The 24906-nt window shown below is 47.4% G+C and overlaps 2 protein-coding genes across 2 annotated transcripts in view; one reads left to right on the top strand and one right to left on the bottom strand.

The window, feature by feature from the left end:
• Positions 1-9789, top strand: part of TIMP3 (TIMP metallopeptidase inhibitor 3) — a 56214-nt gene extending 46425 nt beyond the window's left edge. The window contains exons 3-5 of the mRNA XM_063074912.1: positions 3998-4109; positions 4677-4798; positions 5866-9789. Of these exons, the coding sequence (XP_062930982.1) occupies positions 3998-4109; positions 4677-4798; positions 5866-6063 (432 nt within the window). The 3' untranslated portion in view covers positions 6064-9789. The remainder of the gene's footprint in view (positions 1-3997; positions 4110-4676; positions 4799-5865) is intronic.
• Positions 1-24906, bottom strand: part of SYN3 (synapsin III) — a 451793-nt gene that overhangs the window by 296512 nt on the left and 130375 nt on the right. The window contains exons 5-6 of the mRNA XM_063074911.1: positions 14871-15027; positions 11633-11722 (exon numbers count right to left, since the gene is read on the bottom strand). Coding sequence (XP_062930981.1) covers positions 11633-11722; positions 14871-15027 — 247 coding nt within the window. The remainder of the gene's footprint in view (positions 1-11632; positions 11723-14870; positions 15028-24906) is intronic.

Raw genomic sequence — 24906 nt, 5'->3', positions numbered from 1 at the left:
CGTGTGGGGGACATTATGTCCCAGCTGGTCCTGGGAGAAGCTCATGGGGAGACCTGCTGGTCACATGCTTTGCATGTCCAGATCTGCTGGGCAATCGGAATGCTTGGCCCCTGGGGATTTCTTCCTTCAGTGGTTTGTTTAATCAAACGAGCAAAGAGGTCTTGCCTTTGAGGCTCTTGCCGTAAGCCTCTCTGACCCCCCAGCCACAGGGAGCTATTCCCTTCCTCCCAATGTCTGTGGCTCCTCGTGGTCCGAGATCCTCAGTTAGCCCTCTGCAGAGACTCACTCCGTTTTCACATGCTGTTCCTCCCTGGCCTGTTCTGTGAGAGGAAGACCATGCACTTGGTATCTCAGTCAGGTGCCTAATGTCTCCAGACCCCATTTGCTTGGACTGTTGGACTGTCAATAAGAATAAGTTCACGATATAAACCAGCATTCAGAATGCTTCTGATCTTTGGTGGGCATGCAAGAAACATCTGACCTAATGATGGTACTTCATGCTGTCAATGTAGAGCAAAGACCAGGTATTTCATAAGAAATATGCAGATTCTTCCAGACTCAGAAACTCCTTAAACTTATTTTTACATTATTTGTCCCTTTACACCAAAAGAAGCTAACTTTTTGGAACTTTGTTAGATACTACTAAGAAGGGGAGCCCAAAGGCATGTAGAGCCCAGCTGGGAAAGAATAACCTGCCTATGTCTGAAGTTCTGAACTAGCTTTAACTACTTCTGCTGACAGATGAGTTGGGCAGAGACACTTAGGAAGAAGGGGACCAAACCCTTTCTGCCTCTTCTTATGAATGTTAGTATCACTGGTTTTAAGATCACTTACTGAATGCTGTATGCCAAGTGCTATTCTAAGTCATTAAATTCTCAAAAACACCTTATGAAGTGATCACTTTGCCACATTTCACAGATGAAGAAACTGAGGCCCAAAGAGGCTAAGTAACTTTCCAAGTGGCTAAGAAGTGACAGAGTCAAGATTCAGAGTATAGCGATTTGTTTCCAGATCGTGGATTTACCACTAGTCCTCCATGATGTTTGCTGGAGTAGATTACCTTTAACATCCTTTCCAATTCTGAGATTCTATTATTCTCTGACTTCAGGGCATAGTAAACCTATTATAACCCTCCTAAATTTATCAAACCAATTCTATATCTCTGTGATTGCAGATGTAATAACCCTTTTAGGGACAATATTTAGATCAAGACAGGATTATTATAAAGAAAAGACAACTAAATGAGTAAAATCTACCTTTACCATATTATTTTCAGAATTGACCCTGAAATGCAGCACCGTTTTGTCAGACCCAGTTATCTGTAATGTCTTAAAATTTTGACTCTGTGCAAGTGCTAGAGCCACGTTAAAATACAGGTTCCTTCAGACTTAAAAGTAGCAGTGATGCTGCGCTGATTTCAATGAGCCGAGTTCTTACAGAGCAGTTCAAGTCACTGGACTCAAAATGCAGGCTCACATCTCACCCGCAAAGTAGAGGGGAGTGAAGAGGAAAGACTGAGGCACAATGAACTGAGGTTCCAATAGGCTGGGCCCAAAGGACCTAGAGTGAGTGCTTAGCTGAAACATTTGCCAAAACCACAGGGAACACCCACGCCAAAATGAGCAGTTGCTCAGCACAGAAGTAAGTGTAGGGATGTTCTTCGAAGTCCACACTCGATGGCATGCACACAGCAGCACCCTTAAACACCGGTTCTGTTAAAGCCAGAGAGGCCCCATCCATAGCCGAAGATGTCACCATTGGGGCTTGGCACACCCCTGCTCCCCAGTGGCAGAACAACACCAAGTGTGGACAGCGCTTCTTGAAGCACATAGCTGCGGTCCCTTGTTCAGCTGGCAAGACTGGGGGAGAAGAGTGGTGCAGAAAGACCATCGAGTTCCCCAGAACAGCACACCCCTCGTATTAGTCTGTTTGTGCTGCTATAACAGAAATACCCGAGACTGGGTAATTTATAAAGAACAGAGGTTTATTTGGCTTATGATTCTGGGACAGCTGCATCTGGCATGGGCCTCACGCTGCTTCTACTCATGGCGGAAAGTGGCAGGGAGCTGGCGGGTACAAGCAGATCACATGGCGAGAGGAAGCAAGAGAGAGAAAGTGCCAGGTCTTTTTAAACAGCCAGTTCTCGCGGGAACTAATAGAGCGAGAACTCACTCATTAATCCCCCCTCCCTCAGGGAGAGCATTAATCCATTCATGAGGGATCCGCCCCCATGACTCAATCAGTTTCCAACACTGCCACTTTGGGGATCAAATTTCCACATGAGTTTTGGAGGGGCAACACATCCAAACTCCATCACCCCTTAAACAAGGCAGAGGCTTCTGAACTTTAAGATGTAAAGGTCCCTGTGGGCTGCCTACCCCTGCCAGCCAACCTCTACTTAGAAAAAGATGAGGAGCAAAAAAACAGCCTGCATGGGAGGCAGTGAGATGAGACGCCAATGAGGTGATGTCTGGCTTTGTATGAATTACCTTAAATGAATGAATAACGCATGCCGGGAACTAAAGTAGAGACATTGTCCTACTGTGAATAGGACAGACCCAGAGACCCTACCTTAGGACAGACCCAGAGACCACCAGTGGTCCAGGGCCTGTGTGCTGTGAAAGCTGGAGAGGGGATGGGTGGGCCTCACCCTGTCCCAGCCTCACCAGCTCTTGTAATCACAGCGTTGCCTCGGCAGACGTGGGCCTGCATCACACTCATGGACTTCACCTGCAATTGCAAGTGGATTCAGCCTCTGTTACATCCACACCGGTGACTCCAAGCACATGCTGATAAAGGAGGCACAATAGCCATACATGGAAATGGCACTGGTCTGCATTGGAGGCCCTCGATCAGAAGCTTCCGAGGCTGCAGTGGGAGATAGCCTAGGGTAGTGGTTCAGAGCATGGCTTCTGGAAGCAGAGTCCCCTGCTGAGAGTCCTTGCTCTGCCATTTACCACCTGTGTGGCCTTAGACGAGCCACGTAAGCTGCCTGTGGCTCAGGCTCCTCATCTATAAAATGGGCTTAATAGTTACTACGTCATAGGGTTGTCATGGGGATTAATGGTCACTATTAGCAGGGTTTCTCAGACTAGGCACTATTGACATGTGGGGCCAGAGAATTTGTTGTTCTTGAGGCTGTCTTGTGCATTGTAGGATGTTTAGCAACACCCTTGCCCTCTACCCACCATTGTGACAACCAAAAATGTCTCCAGACATTACCAAATGTTCCAGATATTTCCTACGGGGTGTAAAATTGCCTCCAGTTGAGAACCACCGTATTAGATTATGTTGTAGATAAACATGTATACAAAATTCAAATATTTTAAACTAAGCACTTTATAATTACTAGTTTGAAGTATGCAAAATTGCTAATATTTGACCATTTTTATGTGTTTGATCTGGGGTAAACCCGATGCCTTCATCCGATGTTCAGAAGAATAAAAACATGGAGAATCCCTGGCCCAAGTTCAACTTTTGCCAGCCAAATCGAATCTCTGCCAGAGTCCTCATCTGTAAAATGGGGTTAATAATACCTGCCTCCTAGGGGTCTGGTGAGGATTCCATGAGGGGAATGTGAGAATGCTCTTGTGCACTGGGAAGTGTCACACAGATGTCACGTGAGTGCTGGCTGGCTGTCTTCTTAGAGCTCAGGTCCTGAGGTCAACAGAGAAGGAGGACCCTTTTCTCAGCAACTTCTTTGGAGTTCTGAAAAGGTGTTGGGATTTGAGAAATGTGTAGGTATAGGAGTATTGCAGGGCCTTTGCAACAGTGTCGGGGTTGGGATGGGCTAGACAGGAGGGTTTCTTAGGAGGCTTCCCAGCCATGGCTTGGAAAAGAGAACCAGTGACTGCATCTGGGGTAAAGGGGCCCTGGGGTGGGTAGGTCAGTGGCCAGCCACTGGATGGCCTAATAGTGGAACCAGATTTCTTTAGACCACATGACAACTTGCTTTCTGGACCCTGGGACTCCTCTCATGATGTCCTTCTGCCTACAGATGTACCGAGGCTTCTCCAAGATGCCCCATGTGCAGTACATCCACACGGAAGCTTCCGAGAGCCTCTGTGGCCTTAAGCTGGAGGTCAACAAGTACCAGTACCTGCTGACAGGTAACAGGCAACTCTCACCTCCAGGCCAGGGTCTGGCCAGGGTTCTGAGGACACTAGCTATGTGCCCAGTAAGTCGTAAGGAGTATCTGATGTTAAATCCATCCTGCGTCCCAGCTAAGAGCTTGAGGCATTGACACTTAGGCTGGGTTGTAACCTTCGTTCCACCACTGACCCTGAACTAATGTTGTAGTTTCTTAGCTTTACTATAGATAAACTGCTTTCCACCTCCCAGTCAACCTGGTAGGTCGATATCTTTGAAAGTTGTACACCTTTAGGTGGTCAATGTAGCAAAGTACGAAACAAATAAAAACTGTCATGAGGGGAGTGAAGAGTTGGTCTCTAGTCCTGGCTCCAGTGCTTAATGGGTTTGGGAGCTTCATTATCCTCATCTGGAAAATGGGGCTACATCTATCTTAAAAGGTGTTGGTGCAGATGAAATAAAATCATGGGCCTGCAAAGTACCTAGCACAGTACCTAAGTGGGAACACCACCGGTGTGAATTTGTTCCCTTCTGGCTGGGCTCTGGAGAAAACAACTGTCCCCTTGTCGTCCTCTTTCCTCCTCTAGGCCGCGTCTACGATGGCAAGATGTACACAGGGCTGTGCAACTTCGTGGAGCGGTGGGACCAGCTCACCCTTTCCCAGCGCAAGGGGCTGAACTATCGGTATCACCTGGGTTGTAACTGCAAGGTGAGCCCTGGGAGCAGGGAGGAGGCCCTGGCTTGCGGCCCTAGAACCTTCCACTCCTGCTGTACAGGGTGCTGGGTCCTTGTGCTGGGAAGGGCGCTTGTGTGCTGGGCCAGGCAGAGGGGCAGGTTTGAGCAGAGCTGGTAAGGAATGTTGCCCCAGGCTGGGCAGTGAAGAAGGTGAGGGAAGAATGCCTTCCGCTGTGCCTGCCGCCTCCTTGACGCCTATCCCAGGGGCACGAGGGCTCTTCAGCATCCCTGGCCGCTCCTGGTGGTTCAAGGCTATGACAGGTACAGGATCCTTACATTGGCAGTCTTGCCAAGTGGGCCCACCCTGGCAGCTGACTCATTGGTGGCTCCTGCTCCAAGTGGACAAGCAGACACAGAACTGCTGACACCAGATGCATAGAAGGTCTCTCTTGAACCAGGCACAACCCTTGATCCAAGTAGAGGGCTGAGGCCCAGGCTTCCTGCCATGGGAAGGAGTTGGGCTTCTCTTTCATTTAATCCTCAAAACAACTCTGTGTAGTTTTAATTATGATTATTCCCATTTTAGACAGATGAGGTAATAGACACTCAGAGAGCTTACGTAACTAGCCCTAGGTCACGCAGCTTACTGTGTCTGGTTTCTAACCCAAGGCAGCTGGACTCTAAAGTTTATGCTTTAATCTTTCCAATTTCTCAATTCCTCATAATAGCAGAGATCTCCCATCCTTGCCTGTTACCATTTGAGAGGAAAATGTCCTCTGAAATGTCTAATTCTGCTACTCACTGGCTGTGTGACCTAGAATAAGTTACTTATCTTCTCTGAGCCTCTATTTCTTTATCTGTAAAAGGGAAATAAAATTGTTGTGAGAATTAAAGAGAATAACATAGAAGCACTTAGCAGAAATCTGAGACACAGTAGGTGCTCAATAAATGTCAGTGTTATTTCTATTATTGCCACTAAGGGGCTGATGTGGCTGGGCTCCCCCTGCAGTGGTCCCAGGGTCTGAATCCAGACTCCAGCAGCATTAGGCCTGGGCCCACCATGGTAGAGTCCACCAACTGTTGGCTGTTATCTAATTGCAGATCAAGTCCTGCTACTATCTGCCTTGCTTTGTGACCTCCAAGAATGAGTGTCTCTGGACCGACATGCTCTCCAATTTCGGCTACCCTGGCTACCAGTCCAAACACTACGCCTGCATCCAGCAGAAGGGTGGCTATTGCAGCTGGTACCGAGGATGGGCCCCCCCAGACAAAAGCATCATCAATGCCACAGACCCCTGAGCATCAGACCCTGCCCCACCTCACTTCCCTCCCTTCCTGCTGAGCTTCCCTCGGACACTAACTCTTCCCAGATGATGACAATGAAATTAGTGCCTGTTTTCTTGCAAATTTAGCACTTCGAACACTTAAAGAAAAGTCTATGCTGGCCTATGGAGTTTATTTGGAACTATCTTCCTGGTCCCATCCCACCCTTTCTTTTTGGTTTTGACATCACTCATTTCCACTTAGGAATTTCTGGTGCCATGCCAGAAAGAATGAGGAATGCATACTCCTCTTCTTCGTGATCATATAATCTATATTTTTTTAGGAAAACAAAAATTGAAAGACTACCCTATTTGGGCATTGTAATAACTACCCCTCTTTCTTCGTCCCCACCTCACCATCTCCCAGACCCTCCTCCTTTGCCCTTCTCCTCTGCCCCAGTACATAAAGGACACAGACATGGAAGGCGCTGAAAGGCCAACTATTTCGGGATCAGCCAAAAGTGGTAAGCAGATAGACTTGAGGTACGCGACAGATCCCATACCTCGAGGAGATGCTGCTGCATATCCCAGCCAGACCGTGTCTGTCTGCATGTCAGAGTGGGGGAGGGAAGGAAGAAACTCTAAGAGAGGGTTTGAGATGTTGCAGCACACACACACTTTCCCCAGCCCTGCGATGCTTGGGTTGACCAGAAGTTTCTGAGTCTGGAGCAGTCAGCCAGGCCAGAATAACGGAGCTTTCTTAGTTGGTGAAGACTTAAACATCTGCCTGAGGTCAGGAGGCAATTTGCCTCCCTTGAACAAATGCTCAGGTGAAAGACTGAGATGAATGTCTTTCCTCTCCCCACCTCCCATAAGATTTCCTCCTGGAAAACTCTTTGGTAGATTTGGCTGGAAGCTTCCTTTGTGTAAATTGGAGAAATGTGCACACCATACACTATCCACAGACATAGCCAAGTAGATTTGGGTAGAGAATACTATTTCCAAAGTAGTGTTTAGCTCACCTAGGGGGATGTGTTTGTATACACATTTGCAGTATACCCATGCGGGGACATAAGCTAATTTTTTACAGGACACAGAATTCTGTTCAATGCTGTTAAATACACCAATAGTTTAATCTCTTCTATTTTGTTGTTGTTGCTTGTTTGAAGAAAATCATGACATTCCAAGTTGACTTTTTTCTTTTTTCATTTCAATTAAAATTTGAAATTCTGAACACCCTCAGCACGCTCTTTTCCCCATCACTGGGGTCATTTGTGCTCTCCTTTTCTCCTGCTTCGTTTTGGGGGGCCTTCGTTCAACTGCCTTACTGGCTTGGCTCAGACAGCAGGTGCGAGTTAGTGTGGGCCGGGGGCCTGGGCGCAGGAGGCAAAGCTGCAGAGAGTCCTGCCTTGGCTAGATGGCCACCTCTCCTAGGTTTGAAGATACCTTGCTCCTCTTCCCCCAGCTCACTGGTGGGTGAATGTCACCTCCTGAGGTCCTCACCTCATGGAATTACAATTGTTGGTCACTAGGGAAGCCTGACTCTGTAATCAGCTATAGGGTTTTTGTTGTGTTTTTTGAAATAAAACTATAATATAAATTCTCCTATTAAATAAAATTATTTTATGTTTTAGTGTCGAAAGTGAGATGCTGAGGATAGGTCATAATGTGTATTTTACAGAGTTGGGAATGGTAGGATGGCGACATTTAACATGATTGTTCTCTGTCTATGTTTTCAGATTATGGGTATTTATCCTCTATTAGTATTTGTATCTTCAGTTCATTCCACTATAGGAAACAGAGCTGCCAATTGAAACAGTAGGAAAAAAAAAAAAAAAAAAAGAAGAAGAAGAAGCAGATAAGACGTTGTAGTGTCTTGCACACACACACAAATGCCCAGGCAAGGTGGTTGGCAGAACCCCACAGTGGGGAAACAGTACAGGCATCGGGTTTCCTCGGGATTGATTTCATTACCTTGTACATTTCCCCTGTGGACATGCCATTTGGCAGGGGGGAAATGGGAGGCTTGGCCCTCCCCACGGGGCAGTGTCAGAGCTGAGGTCAGCAGGCCAATACTTTTTAAGGGATGTGCCCCAGACTTGGTGTTTTGGGATTGTCTTCATTTCACCTCAAGTCTTGCAAGATTGAGCCCCTGACCCAACCTGCACAAATGCCCTCCTGCAAGTGGACATCAGTGTCTCCTCTGTAAGGTATCTGGCAGTTCTCGGTCCTCTGTGTGGTCACTCCCACTCATGCAACGAAGGACTTGGGGGGAAGCCTGAGCATGAGGCACCTGGTTTCCCCACAGAGCAGATAAATTGGCAGAACCACAGCCCCATCTATTGGGCCTTGGTGAGGAGGTCCTGGGCAAGGAAGGGTCCTTTACAAGGCAATGTTGTCAGAGGGCGGTTTTTGAGCTTTCTATAAGCTATAGCTTTGTTTATTTCACCTGTTCACTTACTGTATAATTTAAAGTCATTTATGTAGCTAAGACACTTCTGTATTTCAATCATATCGTGAACGTTTTATTTTGCTAAATCTTGTGTCATGTGTAGGCTGTAATATGTGTACATTGTGTTTAAGAGAAAAAAAAAAAATGAAACCCACATGCCGCCATTTTCCTGAATCAAATTCTACAGTGGAATGGAGAGCGAAATACTTCTACTGGGCAGGCAGCTAGATTGGCAAACTGGGGAAACTAGAAGGAACTGGTAACTGAGGCTCCTCCAGCCTCCTCCCTATCAGAATCCCAGTGGTTCCTGGATTTGGGAGGAGAGGAAACTAATAGGAAATACACTCACATCCCTGTTCTGCACCGACTGGCCTTGAGTAGTCTGCTACTTACTCCCATCCCCTTTTGCCCCAACACCCTTTGCCCACCCACTTGGAAAGCCATAAATTCTCCTAAAAATCCAGGGCCAGGAAAGCTATGATTCCAAGTTTTCTTTGCCTCCTCTGGGCATCTCTTCTGCCTCCCAATCAGGGAAGCCACACACCCAGGCTCTTGCCTCTTGGGCCAGTGCTCCAATCTGGCCAGGGAAGGTAACACTAGGAGACCCCTGTCTTTTACTCTCTCAACCCCAGACCTGCCTCATGCTGGTCAAGCAACAGCCCAGGAGCACCATTTCTCAATATCACGGTTCTTGAACAACTAAAAAAACAAATGACTTATTGGAACAGCTCTCTCTAGGAGATTATTGTGGCCTGCAGAAGACAGAGCCTTTCCCTGCCCCAACCCTTCCCCTTCCTCTTGTGCATGACGATTGACAGCTTGGGTTACCCCAAGAGGACATGCAAGTGTTTGGCTCCTGGCTACCTAAACTAAAAATATCCTTAGGGTATTGCTCTCAGAGAGAAACATCATAAAAATCTGATGACAAAAGCAAAACAAAATGAGGGGATGTAGCGGAGGTGGATATCAACCACTTCCAAATTGGCTCTTTGGAGGTAAGAAGAAGGGAAGAACTTAGAGATGGTTCATGCTTTGGGGGTACTCAGTTTCTCTTGTGTCCCCACCTTTCCCTCTACCCAGTCTGCTGTCCTGAAACCCAGAAGTGATGGAGAGAAACCAACCAGAGAAAACCCTGTCTGGAAGGAATGTATTTGTTGCTAAATTTTGTAGCACTGTTTACAGTTTTCCTCCATGTTATTTATGAATTTTATATTCCGTGAATGTATATTGTCTTGTAATGTTGCATAATGTTCACTTTTTATAGTGTGTCCTTTATTCTAAACAGTAAAGTGGTTTTATTTCTATCACACACCTGCCGTCTCTTGCCTTGTTATGTCTTGACCGCCATCGGGAGTCATATAGACATCTGAGGGCCTTGGAAGTTTGTCCTGCCTGCCTCTCCAGGCCTGTGTACACTCCCTTCCTCCACCCACTTCTGCAGTGTTGGGCCCACCCTGCCCCAGTTCTCTCCTTTGGCAGGAGGTGTCCTAGATACCTGGCTGCAGATCCAGCCCTGACCTTGCTCCCTGGTTCTATCTCTAGGGTTCTCCCTAGTTCTACAGAATCTGGATCTCTATATAATCACTGGTGGGAAAGGTACCCCTGGGGCCCTAACTCAACCTTCCTTGTTTTCTCCCTAAGAATCCCACCCTGGCAAAGGTGGGGAAAAGAGGCCTGCCAACAGCAGTCCTCGGTGCCAATCACCTGCTTGAAATTTGAGTATTCCTCCTCAGTCAGGTTGGGAACACCAGGAATTTATGAGGCCCCACGACAACTGGTGACCCCCCTCCTAGAGCTTATTGCTGGGCCTGCCACCCTCAGTGGACTGGGCTGGCTGCAGACCCAACGCCCAACTTTCCTCCCTCTGCTGACAACATTCCAGGTTATAGCTTTTGCCCCTATTTTAAAGCTACTCTACTTTGAGCACCTGTCGCATGCCAGGCACAGTGCTTTATACACATGGTCGCATGAAATCTCAACAGCCTGATCAGGTAGTTGCGCTGTCATCCATGGTTCTCAGCTGAGGAAGCTGAGGCTCATGGACAGTAAGCCATTGCTCAAGACCTAGTAAGTAGACAGAACTGGGATTCACATTCAGGCCAGTTCGATGATAAACCCTGAATTTTAGCCACTGTGTTCACACTTTGTTGGAATACGCCAGTTTCACATGTGCTCTTCTCATCCCAACGAGTACAGCCTGGATTCTGCGACTCTCCCTGGAACAGATTTAGGTGAATGATAATCAATGGGACACCTCTGCCTGGTTAGGCAGATCCCACTTGAAAGCTGTAGTCCCACCCGTCAGTGTCTCCAAACAGGGTAGTTTGGTTCAGCAGTCTGAGCCTGAGAATCTGCAAACATGCTATAGTCCCCACCTGGGACTGTATGATACCCTATTAATTATGACGCATATTCCCTATAAGGCCAAGTGTGGGGCCACAGCCCTGCATTCCTTTGACCAGTTTAAGGAGACCACCAACCATGCAAGTGGGCATGCTGTGGGCTGTTTCCAGCTGCCCCAAACTCCAACACCTGACATCTTCCAGCTGCAGATGGAGAATGCTCCACCCCATTCAGAAAGATGTTAACCTCTCCTACCCAGGAATTCTCCGAATAGAAGGCTGTACCACGTATTCTGAGCTAAGCCCCAGCTGCTTCCCAGAGATGACCTCAGGTGCATTCAAAAGTTGGAAAGTGAGGAGGACACGTAAGAAAACTGCCCTTCCACAATCAGTGCAAGTAAATTATTACTGCTTTTTATTAAAATATGAGTTGAAACCAGGTCCCAGAAAGGGCTCAAGTGAAATAACATCCTACCTTGAAAACACCTTTTACCTTTATCATCAACTTCTGTCTCCAACATGCCAGCTCAAATTGTCCCCTGATTTGCTGAAAATTCCTGAGGTCTCAAGAGATTCTGTCCACCTGTCATTTGTCCTACTGCCCAAATTTCACCTGCAGAAATGATACTTCCCCTGGGCATTCCCATAGGACATTCCCACAGGACATTCCCACGGGACACTGCACTTCTCACTTAGAGTCCAGGTGGTCAAGGAGCAACCCCTGAACCCACCTCCTCTGTCCAAAGGGACTGAGAACACATCTGTGTTCATTCTGCATCATGAACACAAAAAGAGTGAAAACAGGCACTCACCATTGGCTTATGGTTGGGGAAAAACGTTTGCTCCACAAGTGGAAACTTCTCAGGACCCAGGGCATGGAAGATCTTAATGAGCTGAGAGAACTAGGACAGAAGAGGAGAGAGTACAGTCAACCATTGTTATCCGGTATGGCAAAACCTCCCACTTGCTCCTGGGCCTCAAGCATTCCATTGTTCTGAGCTGAGCTCCAGTAGCTGTTCCCTGCCTATGAGGTAAAGGCCAGATTCCTGGGCTGGACATTCATCCTCTCCATCATCTAGGTGCATCAACTCCTCCATTCCTGTCCAAGAACTAATTAGTAGGCAGAACACTGGGTTCAGCTGAACTGCATTTAACAAGCACTTACTACACCCTCAGCATCTCACACAAGGTCCTTGTCTACAGTACAACCTGCTGACATTCATGCCATGCCCTGCCCACCATGCCTTTCTTTCTAGAGAGGCAGCACTGCATGGTAGTTGATGGCACAGACTCTGGATCCAGCCTCCCTGGGTTTAAATTCTGGCTCCGCTACTAGGTGTGTAAACTGGGAAATCACTGCAGGTTTCTGAGCTTTGGTTTCTTCCCTTGTAAGTTGGAGATAAAGAGAGAGCCTGTCTCACAGGATTGTGGTAAGGATGCAATGGGTTAAAAGCCTTGCCTGGTCCATAAGAGCACTCTAATGTTAGGCGTTGTTATTATTAAGAAACATGTTCTTTGCTTTTACAACCCCACTCATTCCCAGCAGCTCAAGCCACATTCCTTTCCACCGTGCTTCTCCTCCTTCAGGGCTTCCTTGCTCTGCCATAGATCAGCTATTGTCTCCATAGCTAGATGGTGAGCGCTGTTACTGCGCTCTATTATTAGGGCAACAAGCTGCACATGGCAGGCCAGACCTGGGGGAGACAGGCTGCAGGTACATGGTTGAGATGCTACTGTTTGCTGGAGGGACGTATAGGGGCTTATGGGACCTGGAAGGGGGACGAAGTAGGGGGCCAGGAACTTGGAGGGTTTGGGGGTCAGGAAGACTGCCTGGAGCAGATGACATAGAGAAGGAGGAAGGTCACTCCATGTGTACAGTGAGACTAGAGTGTGCTAGAGACCCTCAATGGCTGCCATGGTTATGGCCTCAGGTGCCAGGGGTAGTGAGAGAGGAGGCTGGAGGGTGATCTATCCAGACCACCAGGAGCCATAAAGCCTGGACCAAGGAGCTTAGAATTCACCCAGAAGGCAAAGGAAAGCTGCTGGTGGACATAAGCCAGGAAGAGCAAGTTAGATTCTGATCAAGAGGAAGGAAGCAGCTGAAATTTATGGCCAAATATGGATGCCCAGTGGTTAGGAGGGGGGAAAGTCTTGGGCCAGACTGACTTGGGGGTCACTCAACGCTAAGCCCAGACAGAGAGAACAGTGTAACTTAGGAACTTCCTGCATCCCCAAGATTCGCCTGCAAACTCCTGGGGTGTAGCCTACAGGTGCAGCACAACACGGAGTCAACTTGGAGGGTTTGAGAGACTTCAGAAATATGGGAAATGATATAGGGGTGTCTCTCATTTTACAGATAAGAAAACTGGAGTCCAGAGAGGGAAAGTAATTCCATAATTCAGTACATGGGTTTTGGAGGCCCAGCTCCACCATTTTCTACTAGCTATGAGAGGCTTAGTTTCCTCATCTGTACAATGGAGATATTAGCTCATTAATATCTGCTAATAATACCTGCTCATCAGGGTGGTCCTAAGGATGAAACTCAATATCGATGTTAAGGGCTCAGTACAGTGCACAATGAGTGCTAATAAACTGTAATTGCTACCATTGCGATAACTGTGGAAAAACAAGGGGGATGGGCTAATACCATTTAGGACCCTTTTCTAACAGTGGCACTTGAATCTTGGATGCCATGGCCAAAAAGCTCAGTAAGGGCAGAATGAGGAGACCAGGGCAATGTGGGTAGTGGTAAGCACTATCCATATCTATTAAATGAACACATGTAGCCATTCAATAAATACTGAGTGTCAACTCTGCATAGACTTGTTCCAGGTACTAGGGCCAAATGATAATTGTCACCATTTATTGAGTGTGCACTTTGTGCCAGCTACCACTATAAGTACTTTACATGAATTAACTCATAGCCTTACTGGGAAGGACCTATTATTATCATCATTTTCCAAATAAAGGAGCTAAGTTCAGAGAGGTTAAGGAGGTTGCTCAAGGCTACATAGCTCATGAGTGGAGGAGCCTGGACTTAGGTAGTCTGGCTCCAGAGCCCACACCCTGAACACACACCCCAGGCGATCGCACAGAGAGGTAGCAAAACAAGACAGATGTGACAGCAATGAGCTTCACAGTGCACATTCTGCACACCCCCAACCTCCCCATTTTGTATCCTCCTTCCCGCCTTTATTTTCCCCCTTGGCACTTATCATAGGACATATTACATATGGGGCATATTTATTAATGCACTGTATGTGCCACTGCCCACTGCAATGTAAAATCCATGGGGCAGGGATTCTGGTCTAGTTTGTTTACTGCTGTGTTTCTAGGACTTAGAACAGTACCTGGAGATAGATGAGGCACAAATGAATGGATAAATATATCATTCTAGGTGGAGATAAGTATTTGGAGAAAAAAATACAGCAGGGTAAGGGATTTGAGAGTTTCTGAAGGAGTGAAGGGGTGTTATTTTAGGAAAAGCCTATTTACAGGCCACATTTGGATGGAAACTCAAATTAATAAAATGAATGCATGGAACCAACGAATAAAAGGGGAGAAATCAAGTCTCCCAACAGAGGGAGAGTTACACATTTTGGTTTCACCATTCAGTGGCTGTGTGACCCTGAAGGGCGAGTTCCTTAATCACCCTGAAGCTGAGCTTTCTTCTCTGTAAAATGGAGGAATGACGCCCACTCCACACAATAGTGACAGTATGAGCTCCGGGTAACACAGGTTTCTGGTACATAGTAAGTGCTCAATAAATGGTGCCCGCTGTTGACAGCAATAATGATGACATGATGATAGACTATTATCTAAGGTACATCTTTCTGACCAATATTGTTAGAACATAATACCGTATCATAATATGTTATTATATAACATCTGTTAGGCAGCAATTACAAGAAGAGTCCTGGGGTCCAAGCTGCTGACACAAGATTCTTTTCATTACTGATGCCTCCATGCTGGAAATGGGCCCATTTCAGGGCCGGAAGGCCACCCACTATCTTCCCTGTTCCCTCCAGGTCAGCCTGGCCCTTCACCTACCACCCAGGGCTTGCTGCAGAAGTTGTAGACGGAGTAGAGGGAGTTGATGGCGGGCAGCCCTCCGTACTGGAGGCCGATGACCAGGCCTCGGTAGTCTTCACCCAGGGCCATGCTGTAGGCGTGCTGGCGGACCAGGATGAAGTCCGGCTTGAAGGATCTGCTGAGAGAGGCGTCAACATCAGTGCTACACATGGGCGTTGATAGAACACAAGGGCACTGGGCCCCAGCTTGCTGGGTACAGCACAGACCTAGTATGGTCACTGTCACCCATGGGGAGCTGTCAGTTCAGAACGGGGAGGAGGTGGGTGATGTGGAGGAGGAGGGTCAGATGAAACACACAGTGACACCGCTGTGAAGCCAAAGGACTGAAAACACCATGCACTTCTTTCTTCCTGTTTTTAAGCAGTTTTCTAAATTTTCTACCCTGAACACCTATTTCACTTGTAGTCAGAAGAAAATGTATCAAATAACTCAGTGAATCGACTAAGATTTGACTAGGTACGGGCACTGTACTGAATGCGTGTATTACCTACTGTGAGGACCATTGCCCCAGGAGGTGGGTATTGCTGCTATCGACTCATTTCACAGATGAGCACCCTGAGGCCCAGGAAGGTCAAGTCACTGGCTCAAAAAGACATGCTGCAGGTAAGTGGCAGGGCCAGGTCTATGCGGCCTCACGGCTGTGGCTCTCAACCACCATGAAGCCTGGCTTCCTTCCCATAGAGTTCAAATCAAATGCACTTTGCTCCTTTTGAGTAGCAACCTCTGGGAAGCAGTGAGAGTACCCACGTGATGGCCAAGTCCATGCCAGGCTCTCTGCTGGGCCCCTTGGGAGACAGGATCCTGATGAATGCTAAACAGACCTAAATAAGGTCCGGGTCATTTCCCCAGTTTACAGATGGGAACCGCAGCTCAGAGAAGTTATGAACTTGCCCAAATCACAAAGCCAGGGAACAGGAGAGCTGCATTTGAACTCAGGACATCTGGATCCAAGTCCATGTGGTTTTTACTCCATCACACGGCTCCAGATGGATTCACACATTGGTTAATTCACACTGCCAAGAATCAAACTATTTCTGGATTTCTCATTTTTAAGTCACACGACAAAATCAGCCTCACTGTAGGTATGAGGTTTACATTCAAAATGGTACGATCAATCCATTTGGCTCATCCGCAGATAGTTAGCATCAAAGAAATTGTGTCTCTTTAAAATAATTCAAATGTAAATTCAAATAACTCTCCAGGCGGCAAGGAGTTGTCCCCACTGAGAACAACGGAAACGGCAAGGGTCTCCCCGGCTAAGTTGTAACTCATCTCAAGGAGGCCACTTGGACATGGCATCCTCTTCACACGTAAGGTTCACTGCGTGCCCATGGAAATGGCCAATCACATTCATATCACTCTGTGGTTAGGGTCACAGTTAGGGTTAGATGCCACACTCAAAGTGCTCTTTCAAAATCCTTCATCACTCTCCTGCCTAAAACCCTCTGAAGGCTTCCCTCTTTCAGACAGCAGGCTAGCCACCACGACGCTAGGCCCAATGTGGGCTGGGCCCTAACGACCCCCATCCTCATTTTTCCATCTTTCTCCCTCCCTCACGAGCCACACTGACCTTCCCTTCCTTTTATTCCTCTTCCTGGATGCTCTTCTCCCAAGTTGTGCATGACGCCTCATGCTCAAAGACACCTGTCTTGTCCACTCTGTTAAAATTTGCCCCAACCTTCACGGTGCACTATTTTCTTTTCTTCATGGCTCTTGTGACAATTTTATCTCTCCTGTTTATTTGTTTAGTTGCTTACTGTCTGTCTCTCCCCCTAAAGATGTCAGCTCAATGAGGACAGGGGACTTGCCTATCTAGGACTAAATAGGCCTTAATAGTGTTTTTAAATGAATGATTGTGTTAATGAATGCATCCACAGTTGTCCCTTGGTATCTGAGAAAGATCTGTTCCGGGACCCCCACAGGCACAAAAATCTGAGGATGCTCAAGTCCCCAATATAAAATATTTGCATATAAAATATGCACGTCTTCTTTAGATCATCTGTAGATTACTTATATTACCTAATACAATGTAAAAGCCATGTAAATAACTTATGCTGTGTTTTTTATTTGTGTTATATTTTATTGTTTTTATTTATTGTATTATTTTTATTTTTATTTTATTTATTTATTTAATTTTTATTGTATCATAATTGATTATACATATTTTCTGGGTTCAACGTTGACATATATTGATCAAATCAATATTACTAGCATATATATTGTTACAAATCATACTTATTCTTTATGCCCCTTGTCCAATCTCTCCCGATCCACCTTTCCCTCCCTGCTCCCACCACTGATAACCCTAGATTTCTTCTCTCCTTCTGAAAGGGTAATGGTTACTCTGTTGACTTGTTGCCTAGATGATCTGTCCAATGCTGAGAGGTGTGTTCAGGTCCCAATATTATCGTAGAGCAGATGCCTCTTCTGTCACTCTGGAATGGGCTTTGTGGAGAGAGACATCCTCTTTTCTTTGGTCTCTGCTGGTGACTCTCCTTGTGTCAATGCCCTCCAGTGGCTGGCAGACCGTCTGCATAGTGGTTGTGGCATCTAGCTGCTTTTGCAGCAGCCATGGTTATTGTGGTGGCTGTGGTGGGTCACCCACATGGAGGTGATGTTTTTGGCATGCTCCCTGGTGCTGTCAGTGTGCTTGGTTGTGGGAGGGGGGTCTGGTCCCTGGCTCCATGCCTCACGGACTAATTTTTTGTCCTTTGCCTACTTCTAAAATGGAAGAACTTCCTATGGGGACCAGTACTTGAGCTCTGTGGTTGACCTAAATTGCTGCTTTGCTGCTGATTCCCTAGGGAAAGATTTTTGTGCAGCTCAGATTTTAATGGCTGACTTTATAGGTACTTCCGGCTCTCCAGAGACCCAGTGCACCTGTGTTGTGTAGATACTCTGATGTGGGCCTGAGTCTTTTCATCAAACTGCACCCCAAGCAATTCTATATTCCTGACCAGTCTCCTCTGAGTGGTCCTGCACTGATTGGGGGCACAGACTGGCTGACCTTGCTGTGTCCCAGTGTTCCCCTGGTGGGCTCGTCTCCTCCACTGCCCATGCTCCAAACACTTCCCATGGGATGGGCCGTGTGCTGGTCCCTTGTGATGACTCACTGGCCTCTGAGTGGCTCCTTTTTATCAGTTGTGGCTCCTTGATACTAGGTGGGTCCATGGGAACCCTATTACTGGTCTTGCTGGCCTGGGGACCACCAATGCCCTTTTCTCCCCTGCCGCCTCCAAGCAACTTCATCTGAAGGGCACACCTGTGGCTTTTGCTGGCTCCTGCTCCAAGCACTCAGCAGCTCCAGCCTTAAAGTGGCCGTGGCACAAAATGGTCAGAGTGGTTTATTTTTTTTCTCTTATTGTGGCTTCTCCTGCCTTCATGCACTCTGTAGGTCTCTCCTCCTCTTCCCGAGCTCTAGTGGCCCCAGCTTGGCTGTTGTTGCTTTTTTATAGTTGTAAATTGGTTGATTTGTGGGAGAGAGTGATGCTGGGGACTGTCTATTCCACTATCTTGACTGGGAGACCCCCTTTTATATTTTTATTTTTTTCTGAATACTTTTGATCCTCATTTGGCTGAATCTGTGAATACAGAACCCATGGATACGGAGAGCCGGCTGTATAAATGAATGAATAAGTAAATGAACATGAAGTGAAATGGCCATTAGAAAGGAGAGTGACCTCTTTCCTTGTGGCCCTAGAGAAGAGAACCAGGACTGAAGGACAAAGTAGTCAGGAAATAACGTGGCAACTATGCAGCTGACTTATGAGACAATAAGCATGGCATTTTTGGAGATATGGTAGCACCACCAAGAAGTTTTTAACCTCCAAGGAATTCAAATTGGTCCCCCTGACCTCTTAAGCTTCTCAGATTCAATATGTGAAAAATAAGCACTTTCCATGCATGATATAGCAGGGCAAACTAGGGATGTGTTATAGGTTGAATTCTGCCATTCATTGCTATATAGAATGCACGGAGTCCTTCCTGGAAGTCTGGGGTATGAGGAATCTGCTGGGAATAAAGAGAAATTCGTGACCTATGCTGGGCAACCCGTGGCACACAGTTCCTCCTTCCGTAGGCAGCACTCCAGGTTTTCCATCCAGCAGGGGATGGCTAAGTCCTGCATGCCACCCCACATCCAAGCAAGTGGCCTCTAGCAGTTACCAGGCCCTGACGGTGGGCCAAGCACTCTGGCAGAGGTTGAAAATCCTGAGATGACAGGGACAGGATCCCTGCTTTTACGAAACTCACAACCCAAGAGGAGTTGGGTGCAATGTGCACTAAGGATCTGCTCGGTGAACCAAGGAACAAGTGAGTGAGTGAGTGGAACAACAGAGGCATGTACAAGGTGCTAAGGTGGCCCAAGGGTGGGTTCGGCTGTCGGGGGTGTGAGTGTATGCAGGGGTTGGTTGTGTGGGCAGCATTCTGAGGGGTATTCCAGGTACAGGGCATGGTTCCTGCGACTAAATGGATAGGCCCTCGTAGTGGGAGGCGTACCGGACTAAACTTTTTTGTTTTATCTACTTAATATCCTTTTTTTGGAAACAGAGCCTATGATAATATCCTCTCCCATCAGAAAATTCTACTTTCCTGGGCAGTAACTGGTCTGAGGATTGAGCCCCTGATGTCAAAGGGGCCTGTTAGGATGGGGATGTTGTACATGAGCGCTGGGATAGAGTAGTGGCCAGCTAAACCAGAATGACGCAAGCTGGGGCTGACGGAGACTGCTTGCTTGCTGCATGGAGGAATCCCATCTGCACTAGCCGTGCCGGCTGGGAACAGAGACCAGGAGGGAGACAGGAGCCCTGTCTATACCAGTTGAGCCTCTGAATCCTGCCGAGCCTCATATCAGAACCATCTTCATCTTCTAACTTATGTGAACTAGTAAGTACCTTTTTTTTGCCTAAACTAGTTTGAATCAGGTCTGTTGCTTGCCATCAGTATTGCTCTGGCTGATATTCAGGGAAGTGGCAAAGTTTGCAATCGCTGCCGTGGCTGGAGTACAAGGGGTGATGAGGTGGCGTCAAGAGATGAGGTTGGGTAAAAAATTCCAACAACCCTCATAAGCCCCTTCCTGACTCCCTTCTGTCCTCACAGTCCCACTGGGTCCAAGCCCTGTGTCTTTCATGCCTGGCAAAGCCTCCTCAATCCCACACAAACAGGCACATCCTAGTTGCAGGCGGTAGCTGGGTTTTCTTGTTATTTCAGTATTAAACTTAATATGAGCTATATTATTTGGGTTCCTGATTCCAGGTCTTTCTCAGAAGTGGCTGTTGACATTCGAGACGACAAGGACAACAAATAATTAAAGGAAGATGGGACAGGTAATGGCATTGCTGGGGATTACCGAATGCTCCAGGTAGAGTCAAGAGGCACAGGGCCAAAGGCTGAGTGACTTTCAAGCACTGAAGAAGTGTAATAATTCCCTCAAATATGCAGAGGCCTGTGGTGGCAAGAACAGATCTTGGCAGGGCTCTGCTTGGGACCTAAGTTAATGAACAGAAACCTCATTACTCTTGGCTGCTTGACTGCTATTTCATAACTGTCCCTTGTTCCCCAAGAGACAAGTTGACAAAGGGTGATGGTCATGCTGATTTTGGTCACAGGCTGACCTGTCACACCCAGATCTGATCCCAGCCATGCCTGGGAAGGCTCTGAACTTTCCGATGCCAGCAGAGACTTGAGGTTTCCTCTTAACTGTCTCCACACTCCCAACAGGGCTTCTCCACTCCACCTCTGAAATTCAACCTTGGGTACAGAATCTAGGGGGAGGGGACCAAGGAAACGGAGCAAACGAGCAGGAGGGGAAGGGAGATCAAAACTTCTAAATGGTCTCCGTGCTTCTGAAGGCTTCTGGTTCCACTCTCCCACTGCAGGGATAAACCAGAGGAAACGTGCACACTTTGCAGATGGAGGGGTTTGAAATGGCCATGTGGAAGGACTTTGGGAATTAGTGATGCTTCCCGCCAGCCCGAGGACTGTAAGAAATTAGCCCAAGCTGAAAAGAAATTAGGTGGCAGCCAACCAAGAATCTGGTGAGGAGAAGACAACAGGATGCTGTGCAAGGCCCGTGGGGCTGCACGGCAGCTGCAGGCTGCACGCCCGCGGGGAGGGGGCCCGGTGGGGTTCACAGACAGCTGGGCTCTCTGGCGCATCCCGGACTCTCTTTGTAAAGTACTATGAGGTTAATAAAACACAGACACGAGTTGCTGGAGGAAGAAGGCTTCCTCTTCTCCTGTTTCAGATCTCTTTATCCCAGTATCTTCCTTCCCTTTCATTTCAGAAAATAAACGAGTCCTCAACACTCCATCCTTTTTCTGTCTTCTTCCTCCATCACCCTGGGGATCCCACATATCATGGGTTGAATTGTGTCCCCAAGAGATGTTGAAGTCCTGAGCCTTGTTCCCTGTGAATGTGACCTTACTTAGAAGTAGGGTCTTTGCAGATGGAATCAAGTTAAGATGAAGTCATGTTGGAGCAGAGTGGGCCCTGATCCAATTACTGGTGTCTTTCTAAGAGGGACATATGGGACATAGGTGCACAGGGAGAAGGGGAAGAATGTCATGGGATGAAGGAATCAGACATTGGAGTGATGTGTCTACAATCCAGAGAACACCAAAGATCCCTGGCAACCACCAGGAGATAGGAAGAGGCAGGGAAGGATCCCCCCCAGACCCTCCAGGGGGGCACGGCTCTGCTGACACCTTGATTTCAGACGTCTAGCCTCCAGAATTATGAGAGAATAAATTTCTATTGTGTAAGCTACCCAGTCTGTGGTACTTTGTTACAGCAGCTTCAGGAAACTAATACACGACACATCCCCAGTGTTTCCTCTTTCTAGCTGCTTTCAGGCCTCTGCCTCCTGTACTCACCCACAGCCCCATTCTTCACTTTCCAAAATAGCAAACCTGTCTCAGTCTGTTTGGGCTGCTAGAACAAAATACCATAGACTGGGTAGCTTATAAATCTTAGAACTTTATTTCTCGCAGTTCTGGAGGCTGGGAAGTCCGAGATCAAGGTGCCAGTAAATTTGGGGTCTGGGATGACCTGCTTCCTGGCTCTTTCCAAATGTGTCTTCCCACAGCAGAAGGGGTGAGACAGCTCTCTAGGGTCCCTTTTTACAAGGGCACTAATCCCATTCATGAAGTCTCCACCATTGTGACCTACTCACCTCTCAATAGCCCCAACTCTTAATACCATCACCTTAAGGGTTAGGATTTCAACATAAACTTGGGGGAACATAGACTTTCAGACCATAGCAAACCCCAACTCCAACAACAAGAAAACCTTCACTTCCAGGTTAAAAATGAACTGGCAGTTAAATTTACTATTTCCTATTTACATAAAAGAATGAATAAATCAACAAATTGATAAATGCATGGAGATTTGTTTGGATGAATGCTCACCAGAATGCTGACCTGGTTATCTGAAGGGTGGGAAGGGAAGTAGGGATTATTAAATTCTTCCTCGTACATTTTGATATTGTCTGCATTAAAAAAATAATAAAAAGTACAGAGCACTTTTACAATCAGGAAAAAACAATGAGGTCATCTTCATTCTGGAAAAAATGAAAAATGTAACAATGATGTCACATCATGGAAAATGCTTATGGTACAATTTCACGTGCCATAAAACAATAGGAAAGAGACCTCGTTTTATGACTAAAGCACTGTAAAAATGATGGGCTGGAAGGAGAGATGGAAAACTGCTCATTTGTTAGGGTGGTGAGATGGCAGGTGATTTCTCTTGAAAATTTCCATTTTTGTTAAAATGTAGTTTGGTCATTAACCAAAAGTTTTGGTTGGCAGGAGTACACAGATAGATAGACAGATAGATGGACAGATAAGAAAGTCCCTTCACTTGGCCTTGCAGCCATAACCACCCATTTCCCTTCTTCCCCCCGTTGCTAGACCTGTTAGAGAAGATGGTCTACACCTGCTGGCCTCAGTTCCCATGCACCCATCTCTGTAGCCCTCTGCACCTGGCTGTCAGCCCCCTCTCCACCCCAGTGAAATTGCACTGAGGTCACTTCTGAATGCCAATCCCTCAGATCAAATGGCTTCTTCTGTGTGCTCATCTTTCCTCATTTCTAATTATAGCCGATGTACTATAAGGCTCTAGTCTAAGCCCTCCATGTATCTTCACTCATTTAAGCCTGATAAGGAAATTGAGGCACAGAGCATTTAAGGAACTTGCCAAGGTCACACAGCTATTGGTGGTTGTGAAGGTTAATTCTAGATGTCAGCTTGGTTAGATGAAGGAATGCTGAGAAACCTGGTAAAGCAATCTTTTCAGGTGTGTCCATGAGGGTGTTTCCAGCAGAGATTAGTATGAGAGTCTGAGTGGCCTGGGTGGGAAAGACCCACCCTCAGTGTGGGTGGGAACCATCCAATCCACGGGGGGTCCAGAGAGAACAAAAGACAGAGGAAAGAGGTGAAGATTTCTCTCTCTCGATCCGCTGGAGCTGGGATACACTCTCTCTCCTGTCCGTGGACATCAGAACTTGAGACTCTTCAGCTTTTGGCTTCCAGAACTTACACCCAGGACACCATCAGCTTCCCTGCTTTTGAGGCCTTTGGACTTGGACTGAGCCGTGCTACCGGCATCCGGTTTATAGACGGCCTATCGTGGGACTTCTCTTCATAGCCATGTGAGCTAATTCCCCTAATAAATCCCTCCCATATAATTATAACATACCCTATTGATTCTGTCTCTCCAGAGAACCCTGACTAATACAGTGGTGGAACCACGAATGAAACTAGGCAGGCTGTTGGCTCTAGAGCAGCATTTCCCAACCTCAGCACTATGGACATCTTGTTGCTGAATCATTCTTTGTTGTGAAGACTGTCTTGTGCAGTGCAGGATGTTAGGAGCAACCCTGGCCTCTACCCACTAGATGCAGTAGCACTCCCTTGCCTGGTTGTGACCACCAAAAATGTCTCCAGACATTGCTAAGTATCCTCTGGTGTTAAATTCCCCCAGAGGAGAGCCCCTGCTGTGGAGCTGCTTCTGTCCTCAGCAGCATGCTCATTGTCCCCCACTCCCTGCACAACCTTTCCTCCTGGCCTCGAAGACACCCTGGCCCATTGTGTCCTGATGGCTTCTGCTAGCCGTCTTCTCCCTAACCATGACTCTTCTCCTGGGCTCAGTATTTGGTTCTCTGCTCCATGGAATCATCACCATGCAGGGGCTCCCGTGACCTTGCCCTCACAGGCAATAATGAAAATGACTCAGATTTATACAGCACTTCCTCTGTGCCAGGAATCACTTTTAGGCTTCTAATTATTATGTTATCTTTAATCCTCATTATGACCCTACAGGGTGGATGCTATTAATAGTCTCATTTGCAAGAAACTAAAGCACAGAGACATGACGCGCAGCGAGAACAAGGTCCACGTGAGACTCGTGTGCAGGTCTTTGGGCTTCACAGCCGACATACAGAACCAGGTACGGCCAGCACCTTCCTCCACCTGAGCCTCTCATGGGCACCTCCAGCTCACCACTGGACCCCAAGTCATCAGCCTCCCCCAGAGTGGATCTCCTGACTTCTGCTAAGGGTCCACCACACTGCTCCCAGGAACCCAGGATCTGTGCCCCGGACTCATCTGCCGTTCTTCTCTCTGACAAGCTCTCTCCTATGTAGGGAGCCACCGAGGCTGCTGCATCGTCCTCCGGAACTGTTGAGGATCGACTCCCACACTCCCGACTCCCTGCGCTCACTCTGGTGTTTCCTCCCATTCCTCCACCGAAGACACCTCAACAGACCTTTAGCTTCTAACCCCCAACATGAGTCCCTCCTCTCATGCCTCTCTGCAGACCAGGCCCCGCTCAGAGCCCATACTCGTGAGTGTTGAGTGGGAGGTGACTTCCCTGCCTCTGGCCCAGGGATTCCCACGCTCAGTGCCCCCAGGGCCCGCGCAGGCCACATCACAACTTGATGGAGGGGGTCGGGCTGTTCTAGCACCTTCAGCCGTCTCTTCTCACAATCACCCTT

The sequence above is a fragment of the Cynocephalus volans genome, chromosome 12, assembly GCF_027409185.1.
Source record: "Cynocephalus volans isolate mCynVol1 chromosome 12, mCynVol1.pri, whole genome shotgun sequence".
Lineage (NCBI taxonomy): Eukaryota > Metazoa > Chordata > Mammalia > Dermoptera > Cynocephalidae > Cynocephalus > Cynocephalus volans.
This window is presented reverse-complemented; position numbering and strand designations above follow the sequence as displayed.